Source organism: Triticum urartu, chromosome 3, assembly GCF_003073215.2.
Source record: "Triticum urartu cultivar G1812 chromosome 3, Tu2.1, whole genome shotgun sequence".
In the NCBI taxonomy this organism is placed as follows: Eukaryota; Viridiplantae; Streptophyta; class Magnoliopsida; order Poales; family Poaceae; genus Triticum; species Triticum urartu.
The window spans coordinates 725,092,092-725,109,582 of record NC_053024.1 but is presented as its reverse complement, the minus strand read 5'-3'; the positions used below and the strand labels follow the sequence as shown (position 1 = coordinate 725,109,582).

General features: G+C 44.2%; 2 protein-coding genes across 2 annotated transcripts in view; both read right to left on the bottom strand.

Annotated features, from left to right (window-relative positions):
* Window positions 1-3,000, bottom strand: part of LOC125547333 (dolabradiene monooxygenase-like) — a 5,402-nt gene extending 2,402 nt beyond the window's left edge. The window contains exon 1 of the mRNA XM_048711248.1: window positions 2,083-3,000. Coding sequence (XP_048567205.1) covers window positions 2,083-3,000 — 918 coding nt within the window. The remainder of the gene's footprint in view (window positions 1-2,082) is intronic.
* A 12,835-nt stretch (window positions 3,001-15,835) lies between these two features.
* Window positions 15,836-17,221, bottom strand: LOC125549458 (protein RGF1 INDUCIBLE TRANSCRIPTION FACTOR 1-like). Its single transcript, XM_048712864.1, has 3 exons — window positions 17,004-17,221; window positions 16,361-16,597; window positions 15,836-16,263 (listed from the first exon to the last, which is right to left on the bottom strand). Exons 1-3 carry the CDS (start codon window positions 17,190-17,192, stop codon window positions 16,042-16,044), a joined length of 648 nt encoding a protein of 215 aa, XP_048568821.1. The 5' UTR covers window positions 17,193-17,221; the 3' UTR covers window positions 15,836-16,041.
* Window positions 17,222-17,491: the final 270 nt, after the last annotated feature.

Sequence of the window (17,491 nt, the reverse complement as noted above, 5' to 3'; positions counted from 1 at the left end):
GAAAAAATAAAGGAAATAAAAAACAGAAAAAGAAACGAAACAAAAAACACATAAAAAAGGGGAAAACTGCTATGGGATGGTTCCATGACCTTCCTAGGAAAACCCTAGTTGGGAAGGCCCAAAAATGTACGTGTGTGGAGTCTGGGGGTGCCCGTGCCACGCCAAATAAGACTGGCCCTACTACGAACTATCACAATTCACAAGCGAGTATAGAGTCATCCGAGATCAGTAAGTAAGGGGTGCCCCATACAAAGGTCACTCTCACTTTCTCATGGGGTGATATGGGGCGCACTGTATTGTCACTTGTTGCAACGTATGAGTTTTTCCTTTTTTCTTAAATTTGATTAGTAAAAATATTTTATCTCTTAAGTCGAGCGTCCAAATCACGAACCATTTTTATCATTAGATTTCTCGTGTCCAGAACTTTGAAACTAGATCTGATGTTAATAGGTTTCGGTGAACTTTTTTTAAAACTCAAGCCAGAAGCACTTTTTTTTCTTTTTTCCTTTCCAAGAGATGTGGTCACGAAAGCAAAATTGCACCTCCACTATAAGTACATCTATGCTTCCCGCGGAAGCAAAAAAACATTTTTTTTTCCTTTTTGAGTTGTGCCTCTCAAGAAAGTAAATCTGTGGCTCCATGAGAAGCAAATTTGTGTCTCCCATGAAAGCAAAAAAAAAACACTTTTTTTGCGAGAGGCACATCGCGGAAGCAAATCTGTGCCTCTCGTAGAAGCAAAAAATATATAAAAGAAACACGGTATTTTTTGTTTCCGAGAGGCACAGGCGGAAGCAAATATGTGCCTCCATGAAAAGTGGAGTTGGTAGTCCGGTACGCACGGTTTATTTTTGCCTCGGTTCCCACCACCACCCCTTCATGCATGGTTTTTTCGGAACCGATACCACCTCCTCTCGTCTCTAGATTTTTTGCTTACCCGAAGGGAGCACTCCACCCAAATGAATCCCTCTAGGCCCCACATCGCCACCTCCGTTGCCCTGTATGCCGCCGACGCGGCGTATGACCCCAAACCCGTAGATGCGTGCCGCCTCTTCGGACATGGCATAACACCATCCGATTGTGGTAGGTCATCCGATAAATATGAACACTTGGAGCAAAGTCCACTTCGTATAGACCCGATGCGGCTGTTCCCCATTCCAGTTGCCGGCTGGCGGCGGCACCGTTCGTGAGGGGGGTCACACCGCTCTGTACAGAACCGAAAAATAATGTATGTATGCTTATTAACACATATTGTATGTAAGTTAGTTAAATAATAATAATAAAGAAAAAAACTATATGTATGCTTATTAACACATACTATATGTATGCTTAGTAACACAATCTATATGTATGCTTATTAACACATACTGTATGCTTAATAATAATAATAATAATAATAATAATAATAATACTATACGGAAAAAAGAAAAAAAGAAAAAAGACTATGCCGACGGCAAAGCCGTCGGCATAGCTGCGGCCAGGGCAGATGGACAGCGCCGCGGATCGATGACGTGTCAGCTATGCCGACGGCTGCCGTCGGCATAGGTCCTGGTCGGTGCGCTCTGGATCGGTGACGTGTCACCCGTATCTATGCCGACGGCCACCCGTCACGGCCGTCGGCATAGATTTGACGTCGTTAGCTGGCCGTGATGAGTGTCATCGGCGGGCCCGCATCTATGCCGACGGCCTATATATGCCGACGGCAGCTGTAGGGGTAGTCTGGGATAAGCCGACGGCTGTTATGTGCCGACGGCTGCTGTCGGCGTAGACGGGGATAGCCCGACGGCCATTGTACGCCGACGGCCAGGACCTAGCTGTCGGCATAGCTCGGATTAGGCCGACGGCAGCCGTCGGCATACATTTGGCTGTCGGCTTAGAGCCCTGTTCCCGTAGTGTGTCATTTTTTGGGAGGATAGCAGGTTTGAGCCTTCACTCCAGAAAATGCCATGCTCTTATGAAGATACTACCACCGTGACCAACTAAAACTGTCATCAAAATGCCAACCCTCCCAGTGGACGGTCGCCAGATAAGGGGGTCCAATTTTAAACCATGGTCTTGGGTAGCTAGTGGTGACTGGTGACTCACAAAGAGGACGCCGCTGATTTTTTCATTGGTGAGGGCGACGCCGCCAATCCCGCCGTCCCTCTGGAACCGGAGCAGAGTAGTGAGTATGTCACCCCTCTGCTCACATCCGGCATCATTGTCGTCCTCGCCCTCCATAGCCGTTCTGTGATCACTGATCATGGCGTCCATGATGGAGTGGATCCTCCGGTGTACCTCCCACGTCGCCCCGAGAGCCCGGCCACCGATCGCCCGGGCGAGGCGCGACGCCGGGAACAGGTCGATGAGGTTAAACCCGGACATGAGGTCCAACACCCTGTCCAGCTCCTCCAGGTACGCGTCCCGCTGCACGCACCTGTCGCCCACGGACGCCCTCATGACCACGTCGTTCATCATTACCTTTAGCATGTCACCGACGTTGACAATGCGACCGGCGCCGGCGACGGACAGCACAAGCCTCGCCGCCTCCTCCTCCCGGACATGGCGGAACGACCGGACGCGCCTCGGGCTCAGCAGCTCCACGGCGCAGAGCTTCCGGAGGGCCTTCCAGTGCCGGCTGTCGTGGCGCGCGAAGGAGATGTCCTCGCCGCCGTAGGTGAAGATGTCTGCCGTGGCATACACGGGGCGGTCGGCGAAGGCGGCGTCGTGCACCTTCATGACCTCCCTGGCCGCCTCCGCGGAGGAGAGCACGAGCGTCGGGACGTGGCCAAGGCGGAGAAGCATGACGGGGCCGTGCTGACGAGCGAGCCTGTGCATGGCCTGGTACGGAATGGCGCCGAGCAGCAGGTGCATGTGGCCGATCACCGGCAGCACCCATGGGCCGGGAGGCAGGTTCAGGCGGCTAGCAGAGGCTCGCATGTGCTTGAGCTTGACGAGTATGGCCATGACAAGGATGCAGAGCAAAGTGTAGCACACGAGCTGGGTGTGTTGGGTTTCCGCCATTGGACCTACCTCGATCGTGGTCGTATGAGCTGAAGATTCAAGATCCGTTTATATAGGAGAGGATGACAAGGAGTAAACAACGCAAGAGTCCATTGAGTGCAGGCAATGGAACTCCATAGGGAAGAGACTAATTTGCTGGCATTGTTTCTGAGCTTAATCTAAGACATGATGCAGCTACATTGGGACAACAGTTGAACAATGCAAGAATTGATTGTGCATGGGCAATGGAAATCCATAGGGAAGAGACGACCGTGGCTGACTGGCTGGCATATGATGCAGCTACATTGGGACAACATTTAAACAATGCAAGAATCGGTTGAGCACAAGCAATGGAGATCCATAGAGAAGAGACGACTCGTGGCTGGTGAGCTTAATCTAACATATGATGCAGCTACATAGCGACAACAGTTAAACAATACGTACAAGAATAAATTAGGCAATGGAGATCCATCGTGGCTGACTGGATGGCATTGCGCGCTAGTAAGATATGTTGTTTTTATATTGCTTGACTTTCTACCTATATGCATTGTACTGCGTCATTTCAGACAGGACAAAATGAAGCTGAGATAGCATCCAGAAGTTCGTTGTTCCCATGTGTTGGTGATTCTGAAACAGCATCTAAGTGCTACGTTCTCTTCCTATTTCGGTAGGATGCAAAATGGCCGGATCAACTTTTAGTATTGCACTGCCAAGAATATACTCTCATGATTACGTGGATCTTGCTATTTCTGCAACTAGGCATCAGTGGACTGGAATTTTCAAAGCAGCAGAAGACGCGTGGGATACTGGATCTCTATTGGATGATCAAAATGAAAAAAAAAGTAATATGGGCCTCTCTCAACTACTGCTCCATACAAAGAACTGAGCTCCATCAAATGATTAGGTAGGAATTATTCCAGCACTAGTAGAACGCCCATACCCTCACGTTAGGGTTTCTCTCCCCTCGGGCGACGGCGACGCCGACACCGACACCGTAGGGATCTCTTCTCCCCGGCCGTTCACTCCTTGCCGGCGATCGCTGAGGCCTTGGGCCGCGGCGGCGCGCGGGGCAGGTGGCGACTTCTTGGGACCTACCGCTCGCGAAACTCAAATCTCGAGCGAGTGCATGATGGATTCGACCGCATCTGGATCAACTACGGCTACATCCGATCTGGCTGCAATGATGGAGGAACTTGGCCTGAAGGAAGATGATCTGGTTGACGTTGTGGTGGAAGACACAGAGCTGCCGAAGGAAGCGACGCGCTGGATGGCACTGGCTAGGGTTCACACAGAGAAAACATATAGCCAATATTGGTTCTATAGAAACATGAGAGTGGCCTGGGATCTAGCTCAAGAGGTAAAGATCAGACCGCTAGAAGATAATCTGTATTCGATGCAATTCTCTTGCCTAGGTGACTCGGAGAGGGTTATGGGAGATGGCCCTTGGACCTTCAAAGGGAAAGCGGTAGTTCTGTCGGAGTACGACGGTTTCACAAAGCCGTTGACGATCGAGCTTAACAAACTGGACATCTGGATCCAGATTCATGACCTCCCAGATGGCTTTTTTTTCCAAGGTCAAAGCTTTGTCTGCTAATGTGGGAGAATTCATATATGCTGAGCCTAGATCTCCGGATTTTGAAGGTAACTCCGCGAGAGTTCGCGTTAGGATCGATGTCACTAAACCTCTGAAGAACGCAGTTTCGTTGGTAATAAGAAGAAGGAATCTGTGGAGAGAGTCATCTTCAGAGTCAAATATGAAAGATTGCCGGATTGGTGTGCAGTTTATGGACAGCTAGGTCACCAACACAAAGAATGTGGAGAAGGGGTTCATGCCCCAAAGGCGCTAGTATTCAAAGACATAAAGGTCATGTGGTTTAAAGGACCTGGCAGTGAACCGAGTGATAGCGGCAGCTCTGGAAGAGGCCGTGGTAGAGGCCGTTCTGGAAGAGGAAGAGGGCGTTCTTCTAGCAGTCGTGGCCCCTACGACGAACAGTATGAGGAGGAACGGGAACACCAAGATAGAGATGTAGCAATGGCGGATGTTGATCGTAACAGGAAGAGGGGGCTAATGATCCGAAACCCACACTCCCAACTTCTTCAGTGCAACTCACCAAGCAATTGTTTCTGCCATCACCTGCAGTGCCTCTTAGTCCCCCTCCTAAACAGGATCCGAAGAGATCAAAATCCACCCTTTCCACTAATGAGTCAGCTTCGGAGAAGAGTGCAACTCTAATCAAAAACCCTGATGCGCATTTGGCGGGCTCCCAAACGGGGCCGCGCCTAGCGCAATGAGTCTTCTATGTTGGAACTGCCGCGGAATTGGCAAAGCCGCGACAGTCCGAGAGCGTAGCGATCTAGCAAGGCAGTTTGCCCCCTCTATTGTTTGTATTCTTGAAACTCAGATATAGGGCAAGAGGGTTGAGAGTTTGGCTGATAGTCTAGGCTACAATAAAAGTTTTGCAGTTAGCAGTTCTGGTAGAAGTGGTGGTCTTGGGATTTTTTGGAATGATGAAATAAAAGTGGAAGTTATTGGAGATTTTAATAAGGTTCTTCACATCCATGAACATGATGGCGTGGGACAAAGAAGCTAAGCCCAAGTAGATGCTTTCAGGGAAGCAATCGGTACATGTGGTCTATCAGATATTGGATATTTTGGCTCCAGTTGGACATTTGAAAAAAAGGTCGCAGGGGGCAGCTACACTCGGGTGAGGCTGGACAGGTGTCTGGTGAATCCAGAATGGGCACTGGCCCTTGCATCATCAGTGGTATCGCATAAGAGCACAGCAAGTTCAGATCACCTCCCCATCCTTCTACAGTTATGTGAGCTGCATGCATGCACAGTGGGCCCCAGGCCTTTTAAATATGAAACGATGTGGGAAAGGGATGAAACACTATTCGTAACTGTGCGTGATCGCTGGAGTATGCAAGAGGGGGAAACGGTCGATGCCCTATGTGCAAAACTAGGGGGGTTGGCGGGAGACTTGTCGGCGTGGGACCGCAATCATTTTGGGTCCGTGCGCCAGGAGATTCGCCAACTGAAAAAACAGCTGGAGATTATGCGCTCCGCGCCTGGGCGATCGGCCCGAAAAATGCTAAAACCAAGGTGGCTGACAGATTGGTCGAATTGTTCCATAGAGAAGAGCTGCTATGGCGCCAGAGGGCCCGGCTGGATTGGCTAGTCCACGGCGATAAAAATACCTATTTTTTCACCTGAGAGCGAGCAGACGCCGTCGGAAGAATGAGATTAAAGCTTTGCAGTGGGCGGATGGGCAGTTGACCGAGGACAGGGGGAGATGAAGGAGTTGACCACTAAATTTTACAAAAACCTATATACATCCGAGGGGGTCCAGGACATGGATAGGGTACTGGATTCAGTTCCCACTAAAGTTACGCTGGCGATGAATGATCTTCTGAATGCTCCTTACATGCATGAAGAAGTAAAACATGTGTTGTTTCAAATGTTTCCAACCAAAGCCCCCGGCCCTGACGGATTCCCTGCCCACTTTTTCCAGCGTCATTGGGATGTTTATGGGTAGGATGTAACGAAAGTGGTCCTTAAAATTATGGATGGGACTGAGTCAGCAGCATGCATTAACAACACAATCCTGGTCCTTATTCCTAAGGTAAAAAAACCCACGCTCCTTGTGCAGTTTCGCTCTATAAGTTTATGTAACGTGCTTTACAAGATTGCGCCCAAGGTGGCCTCAAACAGGCTCAAACAAATACTGCCAGATATAATATCAGCAGAACAGTCAGCTTTTGTTCCAGGGAGACTGATCACGGACAATATCATAACGGTGTATGCGTGTCTGCATTTTATGAAGAGGAACAAGGCAAAGAAAAACCAGTCATGTGCCTTAAAATTGGATATGATGAAGGCTTATGACCGGGTTGAATGGGCTTATCTCCAAGCCATCATGCTCAAATTGGGGTTCAACAGAAGGTGGGTGGATATTGTAATGGGCATGGTTACCTCCATAAAACTCTTAGTCATGTTCAACGGAAAGAAACTAGAGGAGTTCAATCCATCATGTGGAATCCGACATGGTGACCCAATATCACCATACTTGCACTTGTTAGTAGCAGAGGGCATGTCATGCCTTTTAAAATCACAAAGTGGGTCATCAAATTTGAATGGGATTCAGGTGGCGCCCCAGGCACCACCAGTTAACCATCTCTTATTCGTTGATGACAGCCTGCTGTTCTTCAAGGCCAATAGTGTGGGTGCTATAGAGGTAGACCAGTTGTTGGAAGTTTATAGTCAAGCTTCAGGTCAGCGAATCAACTATAACAAATCTTCAATACTTTTTAGCGAAGGAGTTCCCGAGAGCACTCGCAATGAAATAAAAGGTACGCTCAATGTTCCCAATGAAACATTGAATGAGAAATATTTGGGCATGCCATCTGACATAGGGAACTCAAAAAATGGGGCCTTCAAGTATTTAAAGGACGGATTGTGGAGAAAAATTCAAGGTTGGATTGAGAGAACATTGTCAGCAGTAGGGAAGGAGGTACTAGTCAAATCAGTTTCCCAGACAGTGCAAGTATTTTCCATGTCATGTTTCAAACTCCCTAGGGGGCTATGTGAGCACCTCAATATGCTGATAAGGAAATTTTGGTGGGGGGCACAAATGGCCAACGAAAACCTCATTGGGTCTCATGGGAAGCAATGACACAGCCAAAGAGCATGGGAGGCTTGGGCTTCAAAGATTTTGAACTTTTCAACCTTACCATGTTGGCCAGGAAGGCATGGAGAATATTGCAGGATCCCGACTCTCTGAGTGCGTGAATTCTGAAGAGTGTATATTTCCCACATACATCTATACTGGAGGCCTCCCTTGGGAACCATCCGAGTCAGATATGGAGGGCCATAGTGGAGGGTCGGGATATTCTGAAACTTGGACTGATCAAGCGAATAGGAGATGGAGAGAGTACTAACATCTGGAATGACAATTGGCTTCCCCGGCCGGAGATGATGAGACCGTACGGCTATCGAGTAAGCAACCCTCCCAGCATAGTCTCCGAACTAATCAACACTACTAATGCTTCGTGGAAGAGACCCGTGATTGAAGCTACATTCTTGCCCTTTCATGCAAAAGTTATCATGGGTATCCCGTTATGTATTGCTGTTATGCTGGACTTTTGGAGCTGGACACATGAGAGCACGGGACAATTTACAGTCCGGTTGGCCTATAACATGTTGGTTTCTACAAAGCAAAGGCGAGAAGCGTGGTTAGAGGGCTCGGCTACATCATCCAGCAATCACGTTGATGAAGCTTCCTGGAAGTCTCTTTGGAAAACTGTAGTCCCCTCAAAAGTACGCATGTTTCTATGGCGCTTATCAAAACAATCTCTGCCGACCGAGGATGTGAGGGCTCATAATCATATGTCAACGACTAGCTCTTGCGGCCTTTGTGGAGCTCCCGACTCCTGGCGTCACTCCCTCCTTGAGTGCACGGTCTCCAGATGCATTTGGGCGTTGGTAGATGAGGACTTGGGCTGCAGTCTGGTAGCATCAACAGAGATGAGAGCGAAGAGCTAGCTCTTTGGACTTATGGACTCGCTATCGCGCGACAAGTTCACATTGTTGTCGGTCACCTTGTGGGTGACCTGGACTTCAAGGGGGAAGGCTATCCATGAATCCATGTTCCAAACGCCTCGGGCGATGAAGGAGTTTATAGTTCGTTTCATGGCTGATCTAGGAACGGCTTCTCTTCCTGGAAAGGTTTCCCTAGCGGCTGTGACTTCTTCTAATGCTCCTGTACCAAGGCCGAAGGCACCCCCTGCTAGCTATGCTAAGATCCATGTTGATACGGCGGTAAGATTTCAGAGAGGAGGTGCAGCGGCAGCCATATGTAGAGATAGCCAAGGGGTCTATCTGGGGAGCTCATCCTTTGTCATTGCGGGAGTATGCGACCCATCGACACTCGAGGCTATAGCATGTCGTGAGGCTATTGCTCTAGCAGAAGATCTGAATGTACAACAATTTGTTGTGGCTTTTGACTGTAAACAAGTGATTGGCGACATTGCTAGGGACAGCCAGGGTCCATATGGGGCTATAATTAGAGAGATAAAGTTGAGATCATCACCACTTCTTTGTAACTTCACTTTTGAGAGTCGAGCTGTCAATTTGGAAGCTCACAAGTTAGCTAAGTTTTCTTTATGTTTACCACCAGGGCGTCATGTGTGGCTTGGCCAGCCTCATGATCAACGTTGTATCCCACACATTGTGGAGTTTGATTAATAAAGTTGGCTTTACCTCTTAAAAAATCAAATGATTAGGTTCATTATGGTGGAATCGTTGTTTGATTTTATTTTTTCTCCTCTAGGAGAGGTGGGGAAGGGAGTCGGTGCACGCGTGGCGTATAATCCCTTCATGTCAGGAGAAAACAGTGATGAAGAAAATATTTTGACCGTTCCAACGACCTTGAATATCCATCCATCCTGGCGGACTTTTTTTAGAAAAGGAGGATTACCCCCGGCCTCTGCATTAGAGTGATGCATGCAGCCCTTTGTTAAGTGTCTGAAAAGTCTGTGATCCAGAACAAGCTCGCTTAGAGTTAAAGAAAAATAAAACAAAAGTATAATATGCCACAACCGGTGAAACTAGGACGGGATGACTAAACACCTATCCTATTACTGGACCACCATCTAAACTGGTTGTAGATATCCCGAGCTACCATCTCCGATCAGGCAGACCAAATAACCAAAGGCTCACTGGCTTCCACGGAATTGAGTAATGACCACATACGGATCCAATCAATGGCCCTGTAGATAACTTGCAAAAACATTATACAAGTTTGTCTGTTAAAAATCATGTCATTTCTGTAGTTCCATATAGCCCAAAGTAATGCATATACTCCTATCTGAATATGTCTCACAAAATTTGTCTCTCCTCCATTTAGCCACGTCCCAAATAACGTGTGAATACTATTTGGAGGGGTGATATTAAAGGGTATATAAACTAAGTGCCATAATAGTTTGGCCAACGGACAATCGAGAAAGAGATGTTTGATGGTTTCATCATGAGTACAAAAGCTACTACCCTCCCAATTATGTTTTGCCAAGTTATTCTTAGTCAGAACCATCTCCTTGTGAACAAACCACATGAAGACTTTGATTCTTAACGGGACTTTAATCTTCCAAATATGTATCGATTTCGGAATCAGACCAGAATCATTGAGGTCCAAATACATAGATTTCACTAAGAAAATGCCATTCATGGTTTGCTAATTTCCAGTGAATACTATCAGGCTCATCAGAGAGGTTCACATCCATCAACCTTCTGACCAGATGTAGCCATGCTTCCCATCGGTCTCCTACCAAAGATCTCCGGAATTGAATATTTAGAAGGTTGGATTGTAACAATGTAGCAACGTAAGCCTCCTTACTCTATACAATCTTATAGAGAGATGGATGTTGTGTAGTAAAGGCGTCTCCCCTAACCACGTATCCTCCCAAAATCTCGTTGAAATACCTTTTCCAATGATGAATTTAGTTCCATCGAAGGAAGCTACTTTCGTTCTCATCAAGCCCATTAAAAATGGTGAATCATTGGGTCTAATAGTAACCTGAGCCAAGGTCTTAGATTGTAAGTACTAATTACGTAAAAAATGTACCCACGTGCCTTCGGTTTCCACAGAAAGCTTGTACAACCATTTACTGAGCAGACATTTGTTCTTTACGTCTAAATTCTCAATCGCAAGACCACCCTGGTCCTTCGGCCTACAAATGATGCCCCATTTAGTAAGCGTGTACTTCCTCTTTATTTCATCACTCTGCCAAAAGAATCATGATTGATAGATGTTCGGTCGTTTCCTTACCCCTACCGGTACCTCGAAGAAGGACAAGAGGAACATCGGCATACACGTGAGCACTGAGTTTATTAATATTAGCCGACCCCCATATGACATAAGCTTGCCCTTCCAGCAGCTTAGTTTTTTTTCGAATGGATCTTCAATACACTTCCACTCCTTGCTAGATAGCTTGCGATGGTGAATTGGTATGCCCAGATAACTAAATGGTAGGGCACCTAGTTCACATTCGAACAGTTGTTTATAAGCATCTTGTTCATCTTTGGCTCTCCTAAAATGAAACAATTTTCTTTTGTTAAAATTAATCTTTAATCCCGACAACTATTCGAATAGGCATAGAGCAAGCTTCATATTTTTGGCCTATGCCAAATCATATCCATCCTGGCGGACTGTGTAGCTAGGCAGGCATGCCCAGCGCAGGCATCCATGCTCCAAATCGGCGATCAAGGAATTACACCGGGATGAATCCGCTGGTTGGATCAAGACCCATAGCCGCTGGGAAGTAGATGGGATCTAAACACTTCGTTAGCCAAAATCTATTATGCACATCTTGGTCGATGCATTTTTATGCCACCATTATGTGATGCATGGGAATGAAGAACTAGCATTCGACCATTATCAGTACTACCTTCGTCCAGGTTTATAGGTCTTCTTTATAGTTTGTGCCAAATTTAACCAAAGATTCAACTAACTAACTGTTAATGCATGTCAACAAAAATTATATCGTTGAATTCATATTTGAACATAGTTTTCAATGATATAATTTTTTGTGACATGCATGAAACATTTTATTAGTTCAATCTATGATCAAAATGTGACACGAAATACAATGGCGACCAATAAACCAGAACCGAGATAGTAGTTGCTAATATACTGACAAGAACTAATAACAAATGAACCCACAAAAAACAAAACAAAAAGCACCTGCTTAGGTGAAAATATGCAGATGTGAACCAATCGAGCATCAATTCAAGCAGCTGATTTCAAATGAGAGGCATCCATGTGTTGGTAAGATGACTTTGCAAGCATTGACCAATATAGTGTGTTCTATTTTTAAGCATAGACTAGGAAATATGCCCGTTCATCACAACGGGAGATGAGAAAAAAAAATCTGGTAGTGTATCAATTCTTATATCAGTTGATATGATCCAGGATTGACCAGTTCGACAAAGACGTCCAACACTGCAGCACTCGAATGGTGTCATCCGACGATCAGGATGCACATGCCAAAGTCTAACAAAAGGTACATATGAGACGCGCATTTTCTTAGAGTAAAAAAAAGAATTATCTATTGCATAAATGGGATGAGGCTTGATATGGCACCATCCGGCCGCGCCCGATTTTCATCTCCCGCCATCTCCACCTGTGTTGCTCCCTCGCATGTGAGCTACATATACCTTTTGCACCGCACTCTGCCTGGCTCACTGGAACTGCCGATTTGAGGATTTCCAGCGAGTCGGGCTCTAGGCTGCTTTAAGGTTTGTGCTGATGCGAGTCAGCCCATCCCGTTTGCAATCAAACGCGGTTTTCTTGGCCCAACTTGGCCTGGTTGGAGGTAATGTGGGCTACCAAACACGCCATTGGGCTCTCCATCATTGCATGCCAGACATCGCCTTGGCCCACTCACTAGATCGCTGGAGAAAAACATACGCCAAGGCAACTCACTAATCTCTCCCAAGTGTGTGCTTCTATTTGCTCTAATCCTCATTACAAACTCCCAAACTATATAAGTAGGGTTTTGAATTTTAAGATTGTTACAATTGATTATTAGATTAATGTAATTTTCTGTTTGAGAATTGGATTAATGCTATTTTCTAAATTTTGAGGTGTTTTTTCAGTTTTGCGGATCATTTTTTTACATTGTTCAATTTTGTTATATTTAACTAGTATTTCATGTGAAACGTTTCATTTTGGTAAGCATAATTTGATATTTAATTACCCGCAAAAAAATTGATATTTGATATTTTTGGTTGTCGAGTGTGTTATTCTTATGTATATTATTCTTTGATAACTGTTTGTATGTGATGTACACGTGGACATGGGGACATTTTTGTCCTAGGTCCGCCCCTAGCAGTGCCTCTCGGAAAGACAAAGATTTGCTTCTGTGAGAGACACCTCTCGGAAAAGGAAAAAAAATATTATTATTTGCTTTCACAGGAGGCATATTTGCTTCCCGTGGAGGCAAATATTTACTTCCGCGAGAGGCACAACTATGCCTCTCGAAAAGAAAAGAAAAGAAACATGTTTTTTGCTTCCGTCTGAAGCACAAATGTACTTCTCTTGGAGGCACAGTCCTGCAGCCTCTCGGAAAAGAAAAGAAAGTTAGAAAGAACCATGCTTCCAGCTCATTGTTTTATCCTCCAGTTTTTTTCGTGAAAAAAAGTTTGCCAAAACCTATTAACATGGGGGTCTAGTTTCGAAGATCTCGACACGAGAAATCCAACGCTGAAAACGGTTTGAATTTGGACGCTCGGTTTAACAAATAAAATGTTTTGAATAAACAAATCTACAAAAAATATGAAAACTCGTAGGTTATGACAAATGGCGCACATGCTATGCGCCACTTGTCAACCCATGAGAAAGCAGGGGTGATCTTGGCAAGGAGTATCCCTTAATTATAGATCTCCGACAACTCGTATAGTCGCTTGTGAATTATGTTCGTGCGTATCAAGGCCAATCCTATTCGCCGAGCTCACCGTACGAACAATTTTTGGCCAGCCCAATTAGGGCCCAAATAGGGCTTCCCGATTTTGGGACGGTTCTGGAACATTCCCATACATGTTCTCAAAATAAATGGAACCTTTTTTCATGTTTCTTTTTTTTATTTCCTTTTTTCATATTCATTCATTTCATGTTCGTCTATATTTTATTTTTATTTATTTTATATTTGAACATCTTTTTTAATATTTGTGAACATTTTTAAAATTCAGGAACATTTTCTATGTAATCGTGAACATTTTTTAAATTCATGAATATTTTATGTAAACTCGTAAGCATAATTCCAAATTTTTAGAATTTTTGTAATTTGCTATTTTCTGAAATTCGTGAATATTTTCTATACATTGACAACATTCTTTTGGAAGTTGTTTTCTTAATGAGTGAACATTTTTTTAATCAAAAAAATATTTTTGGGATCAATTTTTTGAGTCAATGAATATGTTTTTTTTGCCGACTATTTTCGTAATGTATGAACTTTTTCATAATTGTAAACCTTTTTTGGTAGTAACGGGCAGGCCTATTTACCACAGTAGCGGTATTCTGCTTCTTCTCGCCTTTTTTCTGGCCTATTTCTATTTTACTTATGTCTTTAACATGGTTTTGGGTATTCTTTTTTTTCTTTTTCTTTTTATTTTTTCTTTTTCTTTTTTCTTTTTCTTTTTCTTTTTCATTTTCTATTTTCATTAGGTGATTTGTTTTTCTTTATACAAATTCAAGAACTTCTAAAAATATCATGAACGTTTTTCTTAAATCCGTGAACCTTTTCCTAAAATTCGTAAACTTGTTTCCAGTTACGCATCCATTCCATTCCCAAGCAGCGCCACGACTCCTTAGCCTCTTTGCCTTATATTCAACCCACAATTCAAATGCGAGCCAAGTTCTTCATGCACACATGCAATCACACACCCCTTCCATTCCATTCCGAGGTAGCGCCACTACTTCTTAGCTTCTTCGCAGTATATCTAGCCCACAATCCAAGCGTCATGTTTTGCAGCATGCAAAGCTCCTTCCACCTTGCATGTGAAGGATCTCTTTTAATTAGCTCACACCAAAAAACATTGTTGAACATCTTTAAATTGGTGAGAATCAGTATAAGGAAGCCATCTGGGATTATTTAACACGAAATATCCATAGGCACTAATACATCGGTGGAACAGGCCCAATAGCTAGAACGCAGGCCAAGGCCCAATACCGTTTAATTACCCGTTTCGGAACATAGAAATATTTTAGAACTTATTTTTGTTCACATCAATTAGCTAGATGTCTCAATTGGTCATTGTGATGCCCAATGTACGCGGGACTTCTTAGGTTCGAATCTCTCTTCTCCACCTTATGTTTAGTTTTAATCCTTGGTTTTGCAATTTTTTTGGTTGATTTTAGTAATATTGTTCGCTCGTGTAGCAGGCCTAACATGGAGGCCCAGCGGTGCGACGTGAGATGGACAAAATTCCCGTTAGAAGCCCATGTAGCCCAGCCAGATGGACAAAAAAAACTAGTACCGCCTCGTGTATATATATATATATATGGTGAATGGACAAAAAAATAAGAGAAACGCACCTTACTTTATTGGTATGTATGTATGGATACCCAGGCTAAATATTTACAAATCACATCCAGTTTCTATTGATGGGCGTACTATGAGTGTCAAGCAGAGATAAAAGTGAGTGGGATACCTGCTAAAGAAACAAAACATCATCGATCCCGACATGTCTCCTCTTGGCTGCTCTGCAAGTGAAACAACCACACACTGTGTGTTGCAATGCAATAGGACGAGGGATATTTGGAATTCGCTAGGCGTCTAGCTAAGTAGCGATGGGGAGCTGGTTGGTGCCTTCAGTTTGTGTAGCGTGCAAATTGCGCATATGAAACAAAGATCTTCGACTTTGGTGGCTACAACTATTTCCTGGACTCTATATATGGCTTCGAAAAGCTTTATTCCACCTATCATGGCTGCCAAAACAATTGCAGATAATGTTCAAGTATAGACGCATAGAACTCGTGGGGCAGTTTCTTTTGTTGTTTCTTTCCTCTTTCTTCTTCTTGTCTCCTACCCTGCCTCCGTCTTTGTAATTCTATACTATTCCCATTGTGCGTGTAAAAATTGTGTTGGACAAGGTTCTCCATGCATGCCATCCGTTTCTAATTAATGAAAAGGTAGGGGCCTCCCCTCGTGAAGTTGCTGAAAGAATACTATGTATGTTCTAGCAACATAGCTGAGAATTATGTGCTCTAGTATGATATGAGTCAGAAAATTTTCCCATCACCTCTGCTATGCATCGATACTATATCATCAAAACAAAATTCTAGTATTGTGAAACCTTCAATTCATACATATTTTATCAATGAAGATTCAAACCATAAATTCAATTGATGCATTACAAATGAAGACACATCAAACAAGCACTCATGCAGATAACAAGCTGTAATTTATTAATATATTCGACACCTGACATATATATGATCTTCAATAAAAGTATTTATTCCAATTCATTTGCTATGGTGCCAGCAAATTATTCATAACAGCTTTCTCTCAATAAAAAGGTGCACGCTGAGGGATCCCCTTTCGGCGGTGACGAATAACCCTTGGTGGAGATGGTTTTTCCTTGCAATAATCTGGCTCGCTGGAACTCTCTTCATTGTTTCCAGTATTTCCACTTGTGTTACTGCAATCTGTATCATCATCCTTTCTTGTATAGTCAATAAAATCTCTAGTTGGAATGTTTGTCCTCATACCCTCTTTGATTCCTTTAAGCTGCCAAGAAAATGTCCAGTCAAAAATAAGTAAATGTTAAAGGAACCAATTACATGGGGTAACTTTTCAATAGTTACACATTAGTTTAGTAGCTTACGTTGCAACCCAAGGAGCAGAAGCGGAATGGGTCAAGAAGAGCACGATTGCAACTCTCACAATTGTATGATGATGATGATGCCTTGACCGCAGAAACACCACAACCACGTTGTTGTGGTCGCTCATTAAGAAATACAACTGTTGCACTGTTGATCACATATGTTTGTACATCATTGATATCAAGTACATCTTTTAACTCGGCAACCCTGACCACATCATGGTATGACGACCGCCTTATCTACAATATTTCATAAGTTAATTCATGTTGGTCATGACACAAAGGTACATCGATCCACTTTTTCACTAAAGATAATACATGTGTGATGATAAATAGATTTTTAGATGATCACTTACACTAAGTACTTTTTGACATATGTTCCATAAATATGATGTAAAAATACTCTTGCATAATCAGTGGCGGAGACAGGGTGCCAGCAGGGGCCCTGCCCCCCCCCCCCCAAACATCCTTGAATTCAAGCTAATATGCATGTCAGTAGGTGATTAATTCCTGCTAAAATGGAGTAATTTGATGGGCTGGCCCTCCCCAACAAAGCTAAACAACACTTGGCCCCCCTTATTCAACATTCCTGGCTCCGCCACTATACATAATCTCTATTACTAAAACATAACGTTGTACACCATACCTGGATTACTCGATGGGTGGAATGATGGTCTGAACGACAATAATAGCATAAGGCGCCCTTTGATTCCTCACAATCTATGCAAAATAGGTTACACTCATTGCGATTAGAGGAGAGATGGTTGGTGCATATTGCAAAGAACTGTGTTGCGAGCAGTAGCTCTAGCCATGTAGGCACCGTCCCCCCCTTCATTGCAAAAACAAAGATGCTTTGCACTTGGACTACTATGTGTTGTGCTTACTAAGGGACGGTATGGGGCGCCTTTATAGTGTGATCTTGGCAGTAAAACAAATGGCGCACATAGTTTGTTGCGGAATTTGTGGGGCTAAAAACTAACAACTAGTCCAGAAAGGCAGGCCCACATATCTTTTGTAAATTAATGGGTGCTTAGGTTAGGGACAACCAAGCATTTGGCGTCTCTCCATTTCAATGGATGGTTCTCCATTCTTCTTAGTACATCTAGGAATACATTTCATGCACACACACACAAA